Genomic DNA, 14,162 nt, shown 5'->3' with positions numbered 1-14,162 from the left:
GCCTCTGTCTGCGCGGGGCGGGGCGCCGGGGCGGGGTGCTGGGTGGGGTGAGGTGGGGCGGGGCGGTCGCGGAGCTCGGCGCCTCCGACGTGTTTCCGGCCTTAAAGGCATTTCGCCCTTCCCTTTAAGACGCACCGCCCCTTCTCAGTCACTCCCAAGATGGCGGACCTACTGGGCTCCATCCTGAGCTCCATGGAGAAGCCACCCAGCTTCGGGGACCAGGAGTCTCGGCGCAAGGCCCGAGGTGAGGACCCTAAATTCACAACCGCCTTTCTTCGCCCGGTTCTCAGGACCGCACGCTTCCCTCCTTCGGACGGTGCCGCCGCCTCAACCTTGAAAGACCCCCTCACAGGCCCCTACAGAGACCCCCAGAGTCCCTAAAAGGGCTGTCGGCCCGCCTGCTGTCCTGAGCGGCTTCTGATTGGCTGCCTGGAGCCCAGCGCCAGCCTCCCGCCTCTTTCCTACTGGCCTTCCGCAGTCCTTGCTTCCAGTTCGCCGGGGGGCCCGCCCGTCCGCCGCCGTCGTGCTCTGATTGGCTGGCTGCCTCCGTCCGCTCAGCTTTCCTCGCCTCCCCTCCGCCTGGGGCCGGCCTGCGGGTCGGAGAGGGGCGTATCCGCCTCGCGAGTCCCCGCCCTCGTCCTCATTCCGATTGGGTGCGGGGCACGCCCGTCCGCTGATCCCTTCGCCCCTATTAGCTTCCTCCGCCTAGGGATCTGCCCACGAAGTCTGGTCCGACCTTCCCCGGGCCCGCCCCACCCTCGGTGCCTCCGATTGGTGGCGGGGCCATCTGGGTGCTCGCGCTCCTCCTACTTGCTTTAACCCGGTCCCTTCCGTGTCCCCACCGTCCTTCCTCTTGGGCAACCCTGTCCCCGGCGGCCGATGGGAGGGACTGAGGGCGCCCTGGCCGCCCGATTGGTCGTCGGCCCCCCGCCCGGCTTCCCGAGCGGCCCCGGTGGGGTCAGGTCCCTGCGCGAACCGGGGCGCGCCGGGGCGGGGGGCGCGGAGCCCTCAGTCTGCGGCTTGCCTGCGCTGGTCACCCCAGGTTTGCGGGCCCTCTTAATGACGTGCCCCGGGAGGAGTTGTCAAGGGTCCTGGCCGGCCCCGCGCGGGGCTGGCAGCCGACGAGGGACCAGTCAGAGGGACCAGTCAGCGAGGAGGCAGCCGCCGGCCCCCTAGGGCGCGGATGTGTGTTCGCCACCGCCGGGGATGGGGCACATGGACCAGGCCGTTGGAGACCACAGTTTCCTACCCGCCGCGGCAGAGGCTGGCCCGGGAAGCCGAGGTGCAGAGTTCAGGCACCTGCCCGAGGTCACGGTCTTACCAAGGGGGAGGGCTTTAAACCTGCCTGCGATTTTTCCATTTTTTGGCCTGCGTTCTTAACCTTCATCTTAAGGCACCTCCTCAGATACAGAGGGAAGACCCAGACCAGTTAGAGAGCAGCCAGTGGTCAGGACGGTCAGGCCAATCAGGTCTCTGGTGGAAAAGCCCCTGAGGTTAGAGAGGGGAGGCTGGCCAGTTGTCAGGCCCTGGAAGCTTAGAGTAACTGGGTGGGAGGTGAACAGGGGCCCTTGCTGCAAGAAGCCCAGTCTCGCCACGGTGGAGAAATTACACTCTGGTTCTCAGCACACACTAGAATGAGTACTTGAGCAACTCTGACTCATGATGAGGCTTGATGTGCAAGAGGAGGAAAAGCACTCCAGGCAGAAGGAACCACAGGTGCAAAGACGCTGAGTGGTTAGGGGAACAGGAAGTGGTCCAGGGCAGTTGGAGGGACTCTCACCTGTGGATAAGAGCAATTTGAGGTGGCAGGGGAGAGGGGACGGGGCATGAAGACCAGAGCTGGAGGAGCACTGTCCCAGCTCACCTTGGACACCTGTACTCCCAACGGGGCAGGTGCCAGACTCAGCACTTCAGCTTTGTCCTCTCTGCAGAAGTGAGAAGTGGGGGTGTTACCAAATATAGGAAGTTAAATAGTTTCCCCTTTCCTGTGTAGACAGCCTGATGGTAAGCTCTTGGAGGCCAGGGCTGACTACTCCCAGCTCGCCAGCTGTCTCAGGTCTCAGACCACCACCACCCCCGGGGGGGGGGGGGGGGAGGAGGGCCCAGCGTGATTCTCCTCATTGCTTCCAGTAAAGACTGAGGTCTTTTTTTTTTTTTTTTTTTTTTTTTTTTTTTATTTATGATAGTCACAGAGAGAGAAAGAGAGAGAGGCAGAGACACAGGCAGAGGGAGAAGCAGGCTCCATGCACCGGGAGCCCGATGTGGGATTCGATCCCGGGTCTCCAGGATCGCGCCCTGGGCCAAAGGCAGGCGCCAAACCGCTGCGCCACCCAGGGATCCCAAGACTGAGGTCTTGATGGGCAAAACTTCGCGTCAGAGTTTGTGCCGCAGGGCCTGGCACTGCATGGGGCCCAGCCGCTCACCCTGCTCTCCTGTGGAGACAACCCCCAGAGGATGTGGGACCTCAACCCCTGTGACCCCGGCCTCATGCCACCTTCTCTCCCCCCAGAGCAGGCTGCGCGCCTGAAGAAACTACAGGAGCAAGAGAAACAGCAGAAAGTGGAGTTTCGTAAACGGGTGAGCCCACGGGATGTGGCAGAGGGCAGCCTCACCACGGACTCCCAGTGATTTAGAAGTGGAAGGTTGAGGACTCGGCTTGTCCCAAGTGTCTCCAGGGAGAAGCCTGGATGCCAGAGAAGGCGTGGGGGGCAAGGCCCGGTGCCCCAGGCTTGGGAGCTGGTGCAGTCACCTCATGTGTTCCTCTTCTGTCTCCCAAGATGGAGAAAGAGGTGTCAGATTTCATCCAAGACAGTGGGCAGATCAAGAAAAAGTTTCAGCCGATGAACAAGATAGAGAGGAGCATCCTGTGAGTGTCTCCGGGCTCCGGGAGGCGTGAGAGGGCCGGTGGCAGGGGACCTGGACCAGGGGGTGCTGGGCCCCCGGCGGCCCTACAGCCTCTCTCCTCCACTTCCCTTCCCAGACACGATGTTGTGGAAGTGGCCGGCCTAACGTCCTTCTCCTTCGGGGAAGATGATGAGTGTCGCTATGTAATGATCTTCAAAAAGGTGAAAGGCTCAAGCCCCCCCCCCACCCCCGTCCCCACCCCCCCCTCTCTCCTTGCAGCCTGCGCCTCCCATCCCTGGATGGGGGGAGAGGCCTGGATGGGGGGGCATGCATGTGGAGCTTCCACCCCAAAGTGCCTTTATATGCAGGAGTTTGCGCCATCAGACGAGGAGCTGGACTCCTACCGCCGAGGTGAGGAGTGGGACCCCCAGAAGGCTGAGGAAAAACGGAAGCTGAAGGTGAGCTCTGTAGGCAGCCCCACAGCCCCCCTCAGAGAGGTGGGGGCAGGCCCCCGAGCCCTGTGCCCCCACTCTGCACCCCCAGGAGCTGGCCCAGCGGCAGGAGGAGGAGGTGGCACAGCAGGGTCCGGTGGTGGTGAGCCCTGCTAGTGACTACAAAGACAAGTACAGCCACCTCATCGGCAAGGGGGCAGCCAAGGATGCCGCCCACATGTTGCAGGCCAACAAGACCTATGGCTGTGGTGAGGCACGGGTGAGGCGTGGGCGGGGGAGGGGGTAGGGGGAGGCTGTGATCTAGGCTTCTAGCCCCCCCATGCTCCTCTCCCCCTGCTTGCCACCCCCAGTGCCCGTGGCCAACAAGAGGGATACGCGCTCCATCGAAGAGGCCATGAACGAGATCCGGGCCAAGAAGCGCCTGCGGCAGAGTGGGGAAGAGTTGCCACCCACATCCTAGGCACCACGGCCCCCAGGGGCAGGGCGGGGGGTGGGGGGACTGGCTGCTGCTACTAGAACCCATCCTGGAGCCCCAGCTCCACACCGCCCCGGACAGCCGTGTCTCTGGCTTGGGGGGTCCAGTGTGCGACGTGTCACTGCTGGAGCTTGGACGAGTGTGCGGCATGTGTGAGTGCAAGTGTGTGAGTGTGCGAGTGTGCAGGTGGGTATTTAACGTGTATTATTCTTTTTCCTTGGACTGTCTTCCCCATGAAAGGGGGCTGGGATGACTTCACATTCAATAAACACTGTTGGACCTGATGTCGGGGTTTGTGAGCAGAGACGGGTGGGCCCCGGGGAGGAAGAATGTGTTAGGCCGGACGGCGTAAGGTGGTTCTGGCACAGCCCAGGGATGGCCAGCTGCCACCCTGTCCCCGGGGTTATGGGAGGAGGCATTCGCTGAGCACGATCGCTGGACGCCCAGCTTTGGCTCCGGGCTCCAGCACTTCTCCACTGTCACCTGAGGCACGGGGAACTTTCTGTGCCTCAGTTTCCTCACATGTAAGGTGGAGAGGAAGAGTAACTGACGACGTGGTTTCAAAGATTACATGGGTCCACACATCAGACATCTACAGGGGTTCCAGATCCCAAAAGCTCTGCAGCGGTGTGGGTGGCTCTGGTTCCCCGTCCTCCCCCACGGGCAGCTTCCTGAGCAGGAGCACACAGCCTTAGACCTGCAGCACTCACAGATGCATGGAGCTGATGCGGCCACCCCTCAAGAGGTGTGCACACCACTGGTCCCTGCCCTCCAGAGTGAACCCCACTTCCTCTGTGACCGGCCCACCCCTTCCTCTGTGTCCCAGCAGGTTACTGTGTGTTCCCCTCCTGCCCCCACCTCTCCACCTCCTGTCTGGCCTGGCAGCCCGCACCCCCTCCATCCCACCAAGGAGCACACCAGCACACCGCTGCCTCAGTAGCCACCACTGTTTTATTTCCCAGGGAAGGGCTTGAGGGCCCAGATGGGTCCCATGGGGTCTTGGGGCGTCCAGCTTCTCACTTGGCCTTCGGGTTACGGAACTTGCGTCCGGCAAAGACAGCCTTGTCCCCGAGAGCCTCTTCAATCCTAGAAGGTGGACAGAGTCAGCTGTGCCTTCCAACCCACTAGTCCCGGGCTCTCCACCTCCAGGCCCACCGCATGCCCCATACCTCATGAGCTGGTTGTACTTGGCCAGCCGCTCCGAGCGGCAGGGAGCACCAGTCTTGATCTGGGGAGGATAGGGAGTTGTCAGGGTTGCCTGGGGCTGGTGGTGGGGGCGGCCTGGCCCTGAGGGAGCCTGCATGTGGTGGTGTCCCCCTTGGGGCCTCAAGCAGACTTGGTCAGGCCCTTGGAGCCCAGAGTACCTGCCCTGTGCAGAGCCCCACGACGAGGTCGGCGATAAATGTGTCCTCCGTCTCCCCGGAGCGGTGGCTCACCATCACCCCCCAGCCGTTAGACTGAGCCAGTTTGCAGCTGGGAACGGAGGACACTCGATAAGGCCTCAGAGGGAGCACGGGGGTGGGGGTGGGGCTTCTCCCTTGGGTTTGGGGCAAGAGGTCACATGGGAGGGGGGATGCCTAAGTCTTCCAGGAGGTGGGACAGAAGGGGAGAGCCTTGATTTTGGATGTGGGCTCCTGAGATGCCCACTAGAGGAGAACACAATCAAGGAGAGAGCAACTGTGGGGGAGGGTAGACGTGGGGTACAGCAGAGTCAAGGGGGCAAGGCCAGGGGGTTGGGGAGGGTGGTGAGGCTGAGCTGAGGAGGGGGGCACTCACGCCTGGATGGACTCAGTCACGGAGCCGATCTGGTTGACCTTCAGCAGCAGGCAGTTGCAGGCCTTCTTCTCCACGGCCTGGGCAATCCTCTTGGGGTTGGTGACTGTGAGGTCGTCCCCCACAATCTGGATGTTAACCCCCGAGAGGAATGAGGTCCAGGTGGCCCAGTCGTCCTGGTCAAATGGGTCCTCGATGGAGACCACTGGAGTGGGTGGCAGAGGAGTCAGGTTAGAGGGCTAAGGTGGGGGCCGAGTCAGTGGCTGTGGAGGCATCACGTGTGGAACGGCCACCAGGGTCTGGGGCAAAAGACTGGGACACCCGGGGGGCTCACCAGGGTAGTTCTTGATGAAGCTCTTATACAGCTCGCCCAGCTTCTCCCCAGTGATGTGCCGAGCAGGGTCATCAGGTGACTTGAAGTCCAGGTCGTACTTCCCGTTGCGATAGAACTCAGATGCTGCCACGTCCATGCCAATCACCACCTTGTCTGGGTAGCCGGCGGCCTGGATGGCCGTCTTCAGCAGCTCCAGGGCTGGGAGGGACAAGAGGGCACCTGAGGCTCTAGGGCACACGGTCCCTGCAGCCCTGCCTCCACAGGGACCCGGGCCCCCATGCTGCCCCACTTGCTCACACTGACCCTCATTGTTCTCCAGGATGTTGGGTGCGAAGCCGCCTTCGTCCCCCACGTTGGTGGCATCCTTCCCATACTTGGCCTTGATGACACCCTTGAGGTGGTGGTAGACCTCAGCGCCGATACGCATGGCTTCCCTGAAGGAGCTGGCTCCCACGGGCAAGATCATGAACTCCTGCATGGCCAGCTTGTTCCCGGCGTGGGAGCCCCCATTGATGACATTGAAGGCCTGGCAAGGGGAGAGGGAGTGGGCTCAGACCCCCAGACCCCAGGCCTGGGCCAGCGGGGAGGGTTCGGGTGGAACTCTGGCTTCCCAGATTGCCCACCGGACAGTCTAGGGTGAGTCCTCTTAGTCCCCAGAGTCTCTTTTCCCCATTTCTGTAAGACTGGGACACCGCCTACTTATTCGCAGGCTCTCCTGTGGAGAATCTGAGGAACGGACAGGACAGTCTGGGCCTTAGCATGGCCTGGTCTGTGACAGCTGGTGACACTGCCCTAGCCCCACTCTGAGGGGCTTCCACGTGGTCTGTGGGCTTCCTCCCTGCTCCCTGCAACCCTGTTCCCTGGGGACGGTGACCATACCCGTTTTACAGACAAGGAAATGGAGACACAGGGCAGTTATGTAGTCCCCTGAGGTTGGACAGGAGCAAACACGCAGGGCCAGCCACTCTCCAGAGCCCCTGCTCTCATCCCACCCACCCAGTCAGGAGATATGCACTAACGTGACAGCTGACCGAAGAGTCCAAGGGTCTCCATGAACAAGGCCCGGGTTGGGCAAGGACCGAAGAGGACACTAAAGACGTGCCCAGCCCCCGGCACAAAGCAGTGCCCAACCTGACTCAGGAGCTGGGGCCCAGGCAGGACCAGACGTGATGCCTGAGTCTGGCCCTGGAATGTGATGGGCCGGGCTTATGTCAAGGGGAGCTCGGATTGTGGGAAGGAGGGAGGGGCCAGAACTGCAGGAGAGGTTCCATCTCAAGAAACCCTGTTTTTGGAGCTGGGTCTGAAGTGTAGACCTTCCTGGGGTTGCTCCACTGGCTCCCAGGAGGGGCACTCACAGGGACGGGCAGGACTAAGTCAGGGTTCCCGGCGAGGTCTGCGATGTGCCGGTAGAGTGGGACCCCTTTCTCTGCCGCTCCAGCCTTGCACACAGCCAGGGACACACCCAAGATGGCATTTGCCCCGAACTTGGCTAGGGGACACAAGCACAGAGAAAGGGTGAGGGCTTCTCCCCCAGGGCCTGGGGTCACCCCACAGAGGACCCGGAACACCACTGCCCTGAGCATGAGGGGGGCGCTGACGGGTCTCTCCCCAGCAGCCAGAGGGGCTCTGGGAGCCCCCAGCCCGGGGAAGGTGCCAGCTTCGCATCTGTGGCCACAGCCAGGCCTGGACAGCAGGCACCAGGAAATGCCTGTGCAATGAATAAAAAACCCAGCCAGCCACCGTGTGCCCCAAAGCGCGGGCCAGGGAAATAATCCCGGGGTCACTCCCACCCCTGCCACGGCCCATCCCTTCCCCCCCGCCCCAGCCCCAACTCACACTTATTCTCTGTCCCATCCAGCTCAATCATGAATTTGTCAACTTTCTCTTGATCCACCACGCTGAGTTTCTGGAAAGAGAGGTTGGAGGGGGAGGGAAGAGCAGAGGTCACGTTGCTCAGGACTCAGGGCATGTGCCAGAGGAGGCACAGGTGCCTGGTGGGGGGACGGGATGGCTGGGCAGCAGGGCTGCAGGGCAGGGAGGCAGGCTCCCTCTTGCCTTTTCCAGCAGAGCAGGGCCTAGGGTCTTGTTGATGTGTTCCACAGCCTTGAGGACACCTAGAGGGGCGGGGGGCGGGGGGTTGGCGGTCAGAAATCGGAGTCCATCAGGCATCTTCCCGGGGCCCCTGCTCCTTGAGGGCTCTGGCTGGGAACACAGATCCCGACGCCACCCATGTGCATAGGCTCCTCCGGCGGTGGTCCTCCCTCACCTTTCCCTAGGTAGCGGGACTTGTCTCCATCTCTCAGTTCCAGGGCTTCGTAGATACCAGTGGAGGCTCCGCTGGGCACAGCTGCTCGAAATCGGCCTGGGCGGGTAGAACAGGAACGTCACCCAGGGCCCCCGGTAGCCCCACAGGCCGAGGTGGGCTCTCTGCGCCCAGGGGCAGGGGGTCTCCTTGTCCCGGCCCAGGAGCCAGGCCTGAGGAGCAAGGCCTGGGGAGGACTCTGGCGAAGGGGACCCCAGAGAAAGGAGAGGGCATGGGGCCTGTGGGCTGGGGTTTCGCAGGGCAGAGCAATGCTGGGAGCCATGGTACCCTTGGCCGTGTGCAGGTCCACTTCTACCGTGGGGTTGCCCCTGGAGTCCAGGATCTCCCGGGCGAAGATTTTCTGCATGGCCATGGCTGCAGGAGGAGAGGTGTGACTGAGTGTGGATAGTTGATCCCTCAAGGAACCCGAAATCCCTTGCCCTTTAAGAGTCTTCCCCACCCCAAGAAGGCAGGTGCTGGAGCTAAAAATATCCCACAAAAAGGTCACAGCCCAAAGAGGCAGGCGCAGCCCCCTCCCCCACTCACAGCAGCTCCAGTTCCACCTCCATCCTCAGGGTCCGCAGCCTCTCCCCTAACTGGTCCCCACAGGTCTCCCTGGACCCCCATCACCCACAGAGTGCACTTAGGCCTCCTCCCTTCCAGTGGAGCACTCGGCTCTCCGTAGCTTGCCAGCCCCAGACCCTCTTCTCTCTTCTGGTTGTCATCTTCCTCCAAATCCACGGGGACCCCAAATCCCCCACCTGGCCCCAACTCCCTCCCCTCCTCCACCCACCTCTGCCTATGGCTCCTCATGGTCTTACAGTCTCCTTCCCTGTCCTGGGTACCCCCATGCTGCTCGCTCCCACCCTTCCAAGTCTCTCAAGCACCCTGGTCCTGGAAGGTAGAAAAAGCTGACACCTCTCCCAACTTTGTCCAAACCAGCACCCACCCTCACCCTTCACCACCCCATCCTCTGGGACTGGAGAACTCAGCAGACCTGGGATGTCTCCGCTGGGGGGAGTCGAGGTGAGCTCTGAGCCTAGGTGGCAGCTGGGACAGTGTCAGCTCACCCCCTCAGGCCGGGCATTTATCTCCTAGCCACCCGACGCCCTGGCCAGCCCCGCCTCTCCCTCTCCATCCTCCCCCTCCACACTGGGCTGGCAGCCAAGTGCCCACTGCAGCCTAAAGCGGGAGCCTTTGGACCCGACACCTGCCCCCTTCCCAAAGGTCAATGACGACCCCTCCTTCCTCTCTGCTCCCCAATAAAAGCCCCCACATTCAATTCCAGCTCTGGGGAGGGGCCTGGGAGGGCCTTCGGATTGGGGGTCTCTCCCCTGGCCAGGATTATACGCCCCCTTTGCAAAGGTTAAAGAGGAACTTGTGCCCTTTAGCAAAGGCCAGCGGTAACCGGAGCCGGGCAGGGCTGGGGAGGGGGCCTGGAAGAGGGGCTGCAGGATTGATGTCCATACATGCTTGGCTCCCTGGGCAGGCGCCCCCAGGAGGAGGAGGGCGGGGGAGGGGGGCGGTGTGTGTGTCTGGGCAAGCGCTGAGGTCCACCTCGAATTCCCCATGCAGGGAGGCGAGAGGGTCTCACCTCTCAGGGTCCTCATGATGGCCTCTCGGGCCGCCCGCTCTCCCCAGCGCCCCGGGCCAGCAGGGGGTGGGGGAGGGGGCGGGGAGCCCGATTTAGACGGGCGCTCAGCCTCGGCGCGGCGCCCTGCCCGGGGCGCTGGGACAGCACTTGTCGCCCCGCTCATGGAGCGGCGGTCGGGAGCCCCTCTCCCAGCCGAGCCGGGGATTTGGCGACCCCGGCCCTACCCGTGGACGGTGCTCCTAGACCAGGGCTCAGAATGAATGGCGGGGCGGGACGGGACCGGACCGGAGGGGGTGGCCCCTGCGGTCTGAGCGTCGGGTCTGGGGGCGGCGCGGGGTGCGCCCCGGCCCGGGGAGCGTGGGCACCTCGGGGCTCCGGCCCTGACCCCCCACGCCCGCCGGCTCCGGCCGCGCCCTCCCGGACTTTTCCACCCCGGGGTCGGGGGTGCGGCGGGCAGAGGTCAGCAGCCAGCGGGCGGGGAGCGCCGCCACGTGCCCGAGCGCGCCCCGCCCGAGCGGCCGGGTGACTCAGCGGCGCGGCTGTCGAGGAACGGGCTCGGGGGGCGTGGGGGCCCGGAAGCGGCCCAGACCCTCGGCAGCCCCACCTGGGCGGCCGCGGGGCCCTGCCCTTCCCTCCCTTGCCCGCGGGGCGCCCGGCGAGAGCCGCGCGCAAAGCTTCCCAGCACAAGTTTCCCCGAAAAGAAGAAGAAAGAGCCCGAGGGGCCCGAGCGGGAGGGGACTTTCCCCCTCTTGGAAAAGTTGCAAATCTGGCCACCTCCCCGTGTCCTTCCGCCCCGAGAAGTAGTCCCGCCCCTGCCTCCCGCGCCCAGTGACCTCGGCCGCGCCGGGCCAAGGGGCACGGCCGGTGACCCAAAGTGCTGGCAGCGGGGGGCGGGGACGTGGGGCTTGGGCCTGCCTGGGGGGGGGGCTGCTCCTGCACGTGTCTGTCGGGCAGATACTGGAGACACTCGTGCCCCCCCTTCCCGGTGGACGCCTTGGACTCTTGAGGGCGGCCGGGCCCATCTGTCCTCGCGACCCGGGGCTCCCGCAAGTCGTGACTGAATAAAATAGAGAGCGAGCCGCGTGCCCGCCCCTTCCGCCCCGCGGGAGACACGTCCCCGGCCCGCCCGCCTCTGGGGGGTGGGGTGCCGCCGCGCGCACCCCGCTCCCGCGCCGCGGGCCGCCGGCCCCAACCGCCCCGCGCCCTCCCGCCCTCCTGCCCGGCCCGGCGCAGGCGCGGACGCACGCGCCGCCGCCGCCGCTCCTGCCCTCCGGCAGGGGTGGGGGAGGGGCAGCCGTTCCATTTAACCCTGAGCGCCCCGCACCCCCCGCCGGCCCCGCGCGCGGCTCGCCCGTCCGCCGGCTTTCGCATCCTTTCCTCCCTCGGGCTCGCTCCCTTCCCCGGCACCACAGTCCCGTTTGTATTCAAGGCGAAGCGGAGCGGGCCCTGACCCGAACTTCCCCCTGCCACCCGCACTCCCCCCAACCACCATCACCCCACCCTCCATCCTTTTACAGAGCTTTCCACCCAACTCTGCAAATTTTGCAATAGGGGGAGGGATTTTTAAAATCGTCTTTTGCAAAGTTCGGTATCTGGGCAGGCGAGGGGGGAGGGAGGAAAGGGAGCAGGCCCCGCCCCTGCCGCCCTTTGCAAATAAAAATCTAGGGGGGGGGGAGGAGCAGGAAGTGGCGGTGCGAGGGCTGCTGCACAGCGAGCAGAGCCGCGGTCCGGACGGCAGCGCGTGCCCCGAGCTCTCCGCCGCCCCCCGCCCGCCAGCCCGAGGCCCCGAGCCCAGTCCGTGGCCCCCGCAGCAGCCCCGCAGCAGCCCCGCAGCAGCCATGGCCGGCTGGAACGCCTACATCGACAACCTCATGGCGGACGGGACCTGTCAGGACGCGGCCATCGTGGGCTATAAGGACTCGCCCTCCGTGTGGGCCGCCGTCCCCGGGAAGACCTTCGTCAACATCACGGTAGTACGGGGCCCGCGCGCCCCCGGGGCACCGGCCGGCTCGGGGCGGGGCGGGGCGGGGGCGGTCGGGGCAGGGCGGCCGAGGGCCGCGACCGGGTCCTCGCCCGGAGGCGGCGGACGGCGAGCGCACTTGAACAGGCCCCCCCGAGGTCCCCGGCCCTCGCTCCGGGCGGCGGCGGCGCCCATCCCTCCCGCCGCCCCGCTCTCCGCGCCGGGGCGTTACATCCGGGGCACAGGGCGGGGAGGGGCGCGCCGCCCGGTGCGGAGGCCCACTTCCGCCTGGTCCAGGGCGGGGCGGGCAGGCGCGGCGGGTTGCGCCGGGGCCGGGCACCAGGCGGGAGCGGGGACCCCGGCCCCGCCACCATTGTTCCTCTTCGGTCTCTTCTCCCCGCCCCTCCCCGCGGGAGGCCGCCCGGCCGCCCCGGCCCCCGCCCCGCCCGGCCCCGTTACGGAGGGCGAGGCCGCCCCACGCCCCCCCAAGTCGGCGCGCCGCGCTCCCTGAGCCCCGGCCCGGAAGTCCCCTTGCCCTCCCTTCCCGCCATCCGGCAGGGCCCGGCGCGGGGGAACTTCGGGAGAAGTTGCAGGGCCGCGCGACTTGTGGAAGGAGGGATGCCTGCCGCCGTCCCCATCACCACCTCCCCTGTCCGCGCTGCCCGGAAGTGGGGAGGGGGAGCGGAAGTGCGGGAGGGGGGGAAGGGGATTTCCGGGCGGGAGGGGACCGGATGTGGGGGTTTGGGGTGTTCGGGGGAGGGGAGAGGTTCCCTGGGGTCCGTGGACCCGGGTCTGGCCGGCCGCAGTCCCGCACCGCCGTGCCAACTTGGCCAACTTTCCCGGAGGGCCCCCGGGGTCGGCTCGCTGGTCTGGGGACCGCGCCCCTGCCCTGGACTCGGCGCCCGGAGACCCAGGCGTCCGGGCCCCTCGCGGCTCCTGCAGAACCTTTGACCAAATAAGGACAAAGTTGCCTCCTGCTCCGCCCGCCCCCTCCCTTCCCCTCCACGCTTCTGCTTTTCCTGGAGGAGCGTGGTGCGCGTGCATGGGCTCCCCGGCTCTGCCATGCCACTGTCCGCTCCGGCTTCGCCCCCGCCCCGTTCCCTGGGTGTGTGTTCCCCGTGGGATGACACCAACCTGGGATATGGTCTCCCCGTGTCTCAGCAGTCTCTTAGGAGTTTGTCGGTTTCCACACGTGTGCACAAAGCAGACGGCATACACCCCATGTGGGGCGCGGTGCAGGGCAGGGGGAAACCGGGGGATCCTGACCCTGACGGCCGCTGCCTTCCCCTTGCAGCCAGCTGAGGTCGGTGTCCTGGTTGGCAAAGACCGGTCGAGTTTTTTCGTGAACGGGCTGACACTGGGAGGCCAGAAGTGTTCTGTGATCCGGGACTCGCTGCTGCAGGATGGGGAGTTTACTATGGACCTTCGTACCAAGAGCAGCGGTGGAGCGCCCACTTTCAACATCACTGTCACCATGACTGCCAAGAGTGAGTTTCTGTGACCCCTGACTGCCTCCCGGCCTCCGATGTCCCCTCATGAACCTGTTAGCCTCTGGGGTTTCCTTTGTGGCTCCCCAGTACTAGGAGATCACAGGCCGCTGGGTGCTTCCTCCACTCCTCAGTTCCTCATCTCCTAATAGAACTTGAACTGCATTACCTCTTCTGTTCCTTCCTGGCCTGAGCCTTCTAGGGGGCAGAAACCCTGATTTCTGGGAAAGGGTAGACTGATGGCCAAAAGACTGGGTGTCTTCTGAACTCTGTTAGGCCTTGGGGTAATAAGCCCCACTGTGCTTATTACTCCGAGCCTGAATCCCTGGTCCCTAAATTAGTTTCACCCGTTTCACCCTCTGGAGCCCTAAGCTTGATTCCCTCTCCTGAAAAGCCCCTTTGTTTCAAAGTGACTGACAGCCTGCCTGTGTGTTGGGGGGGTTGGGAGAGAGGAGGTTGGGTTACAGCCCCCAGGGCTGGACAGCTGCTCAACAGCTGGCAGGGGGTGGGTTGTGACACCTGGGTCCTAGCCTCCATTCTCTTTCCTCCAGCGCTAGTCCTGCTGATGGGCAAAGAAGGTGTCCACGGTGGTATGATCAACAAGAAATGTTATGAAATGGCTTCCCACCTGCGGCGTTCCCAGTACTGACCTCGTCTGTCCCCGCCCCCTACCACTCCCCACTGCTTTTGCACCCCTCTCCTCCCCATACACACACGTACACCATTTTTATTTTTTGGGCCATTACCCCACACCCCTTATTGCTGCCAAAACCACATGGGCTGGGGGCTGGGGCTGGATGGACAGACACCTCCCCCTACCCAAACCCCTCCTGTGTGTGGTTGGAAAACTTTTTTGTTTTTTGGGTTTTTTTTTTTTTTTTTTTCTGAATAAAAAAGATTCTACTAACAAGGTGCTGTGTGGTTTGGCCTGGGTGTCGGGG

The 14,162-nt window shown here is 64.3% G+C and overlaps 3 protein-coding genes across 11 annotated transcripts; 2 read left to right on the top strand and 1 right to left on the bottom strand.

Annotated features, from left to right (window-relative positions):
* Positions 1-37: 37 nt before the first annotated feature.
* Positions 38-4,055, top strand: SPAG7 (sperm associated antigen 7). Of its 4 annotated transcripts, none has more exons than XM_072821549.1 (7): positions 38-244; positions 2,510-2,577; positions 2,778-2,866; positions 2,981-3,065; positions 3,213-3,302; positions 3,388-3,544; positions 3,647-4,055. In XM_072821549.1, the coding sequence occupies exons 1-7, from the start codon at positions 160-162 to the stop codon at positions 3,754-3,756; spliced, it is 684 nt and encodes a 227-aa protein (XP_072677650.1). In that variant the 5' UTR covers positions 38-159; the 3' UTR covers positions 3,757-4,055. The 4 variants fall into 4 exon arrangements, with proteins under 4 accessions (XP_072677650.1, XP_072677648.1, XP_072677651.1 ...); XM_072821547.1 differs by having other exon boundaries at positions 86-244; positions 2,667-2,866; XM_072821550.1 differs by lacking the exon at positions 38-244 and adding an exon at positions 848-1,282.
* Positions 4,056-4,703: 648 nt separating this feature from the next.
* Positions 4,704-10,828, bottom strand: ENO3 (enolase 3). Of its 6 annotated transcripts, XM_072821542.1 has the most exons (13): positions 9,178-9,322; positions 8,974-9,074; positions 8,469-8,555; positions 8,145-8,240; positions 7,934-7,992; positions 7,715-7,784; positions 7,234-7,367; positions 6,182-6,404; positions 5,879-6,076; positions 5,548-5,749; positions 5,136-5,244; positions 4,941-4,999; positions 4,704-4,857 (listed from the first exon to the last, which is right to left on the bottom strand). In XM_072821542.1, the coding sequence occupies exons 3-13, from the start codon at positions 8,551-8,553 to the stop codon at positions 4,788-4,790; spliced, it is 1,305 nt and encodes a 434-aa protein (XP_072677643.1). In that variant the 5' UTR covers positions 8,554-8,555; positions 8,974-9,074; positions 9,178-9,322; the 3' UTR covers positions 4,704-4,787. The 6 variants fall into 6 exon arrangements, with proteins under 6 accessions (XP_072677643.1, XP_072677646.1, XP_072677641.1 ...); XM_072821545.1 differs by lacking the exons at positions 8,974-9,074; positions 9,178-9,322 and adding an exon at positions 10,690-10,828; XM_072821540.1 differs by lacking the exons at positions 8,974-9,074; positions 9,178-9,322 and adding an exon at positions 9,775-10,168.
* Positions 10,829-11,116: 288 nt separating this feature from the next.
* Positions 11,117-14,131, top strand: PFN1 (profilin 1). The gene is made up of 3 exons (XM_072821551.1): positions 11,117-11,744; positions 13,029-13,221; positions 13,773-14,131. The coding sequence occupies exons 1-3, from the start codon at positions 11,613-11,615 to the stop codon at positions 13,868-13,870; spliced, it is 423 nt and encodes a 140-aa protein (XP_072677652.1). The 5' UTR covers positions 11,117-11,612; the 3' UTR covers positions 13,871-14,131.
* Positions 14,132-14,162: the final 31 nt, after the last annotated feature.

Source organism: Canis lupus, chromosome 3, assembly GCF_048164855.1.
Source record: "Canis lupus baileyi chromosome 3, mCanLup2.hap1, whole genome shotgun sequence".
Lineage (NCBI taxonomy): Eukaryota > Metazoa > Chordata > Mammalia > Carnivora > Canidae > Canis > Canis lupus.
The sequence above is the reverse complement of the archived record's forward strand: the minus strand, read 5'-3'. Positions and strand labels throughout refer to the sequence as shown.

Excerpts from the sequence above, each read along its gene's own strand:
- SPAG7 (XM_072821547.1), top strand. The coding sequence starts at position 160 with ATGGCGGACCTACTGGGCTCCATCCTGAGCTCCATGGAGAAGCCACCC. Across the intron at positions 2,578-2,666 it reads AAGTGGAGTTTCGTAAACGG|TGTCTCCAGGGAGAAGCCTG; the intron begins GTGAGCCCACGG and ends GCTTGTCCCAAG. Across the intron at positions 3,303-3,387 it reads AGGAAAAACGGAAGCTGAAG|GAGCTGGCCCAGCGGCAGGA; the intron begins GTGAGCTCTGTA and ends CTGCACCCCCAG.
- ENO3 (XM_072821540.1), bottom strand. The coding sequence starts at position 9,937 with ATGAGCGGGGCGACAAGTGCTGTCCCAGCGCCCCGGGCAGGGCGCCGC. Across the intron at positions 6,077-6,181 it reads CATCCTGGAGAACAATGAGG|CCCTGGAGCTGCTGAAGACG; the intron begins GTCAGTGTGAGC and ends TGTCCCTCCCAG. Across the intron at positions 5,750-5,878 it reads CTTCATCAAGAACTACCCTG|TGGTCTCCATCGAGGACCCA; the intron begins GTGAGCCCCCCG and ends CACCCACTCCAG.
- PFN1 (XM_072821551.1), top strand. The coding sequence starts at position 11,613 with ATGGCCGGCTGGAACGCCTACATCGACAACCTCATGGCGGACGGGACC. Across the intron at positions 11,745-13,028 it reads AGACCTTCGTCAACATCACG|CCAGCTGAGGTCGGTGTCCT; the intron begins GTAGTACGGGGC and ends TTCCCCTTGCAG. Across the intron at positions 13,222-13,772 it reads TGTCACCATGACTGCCAAGA|CGCTAGTCCTGCTGATGGGC; the intron begins GTGAGTTTCTGT and ends TCTTTCCTCCAG.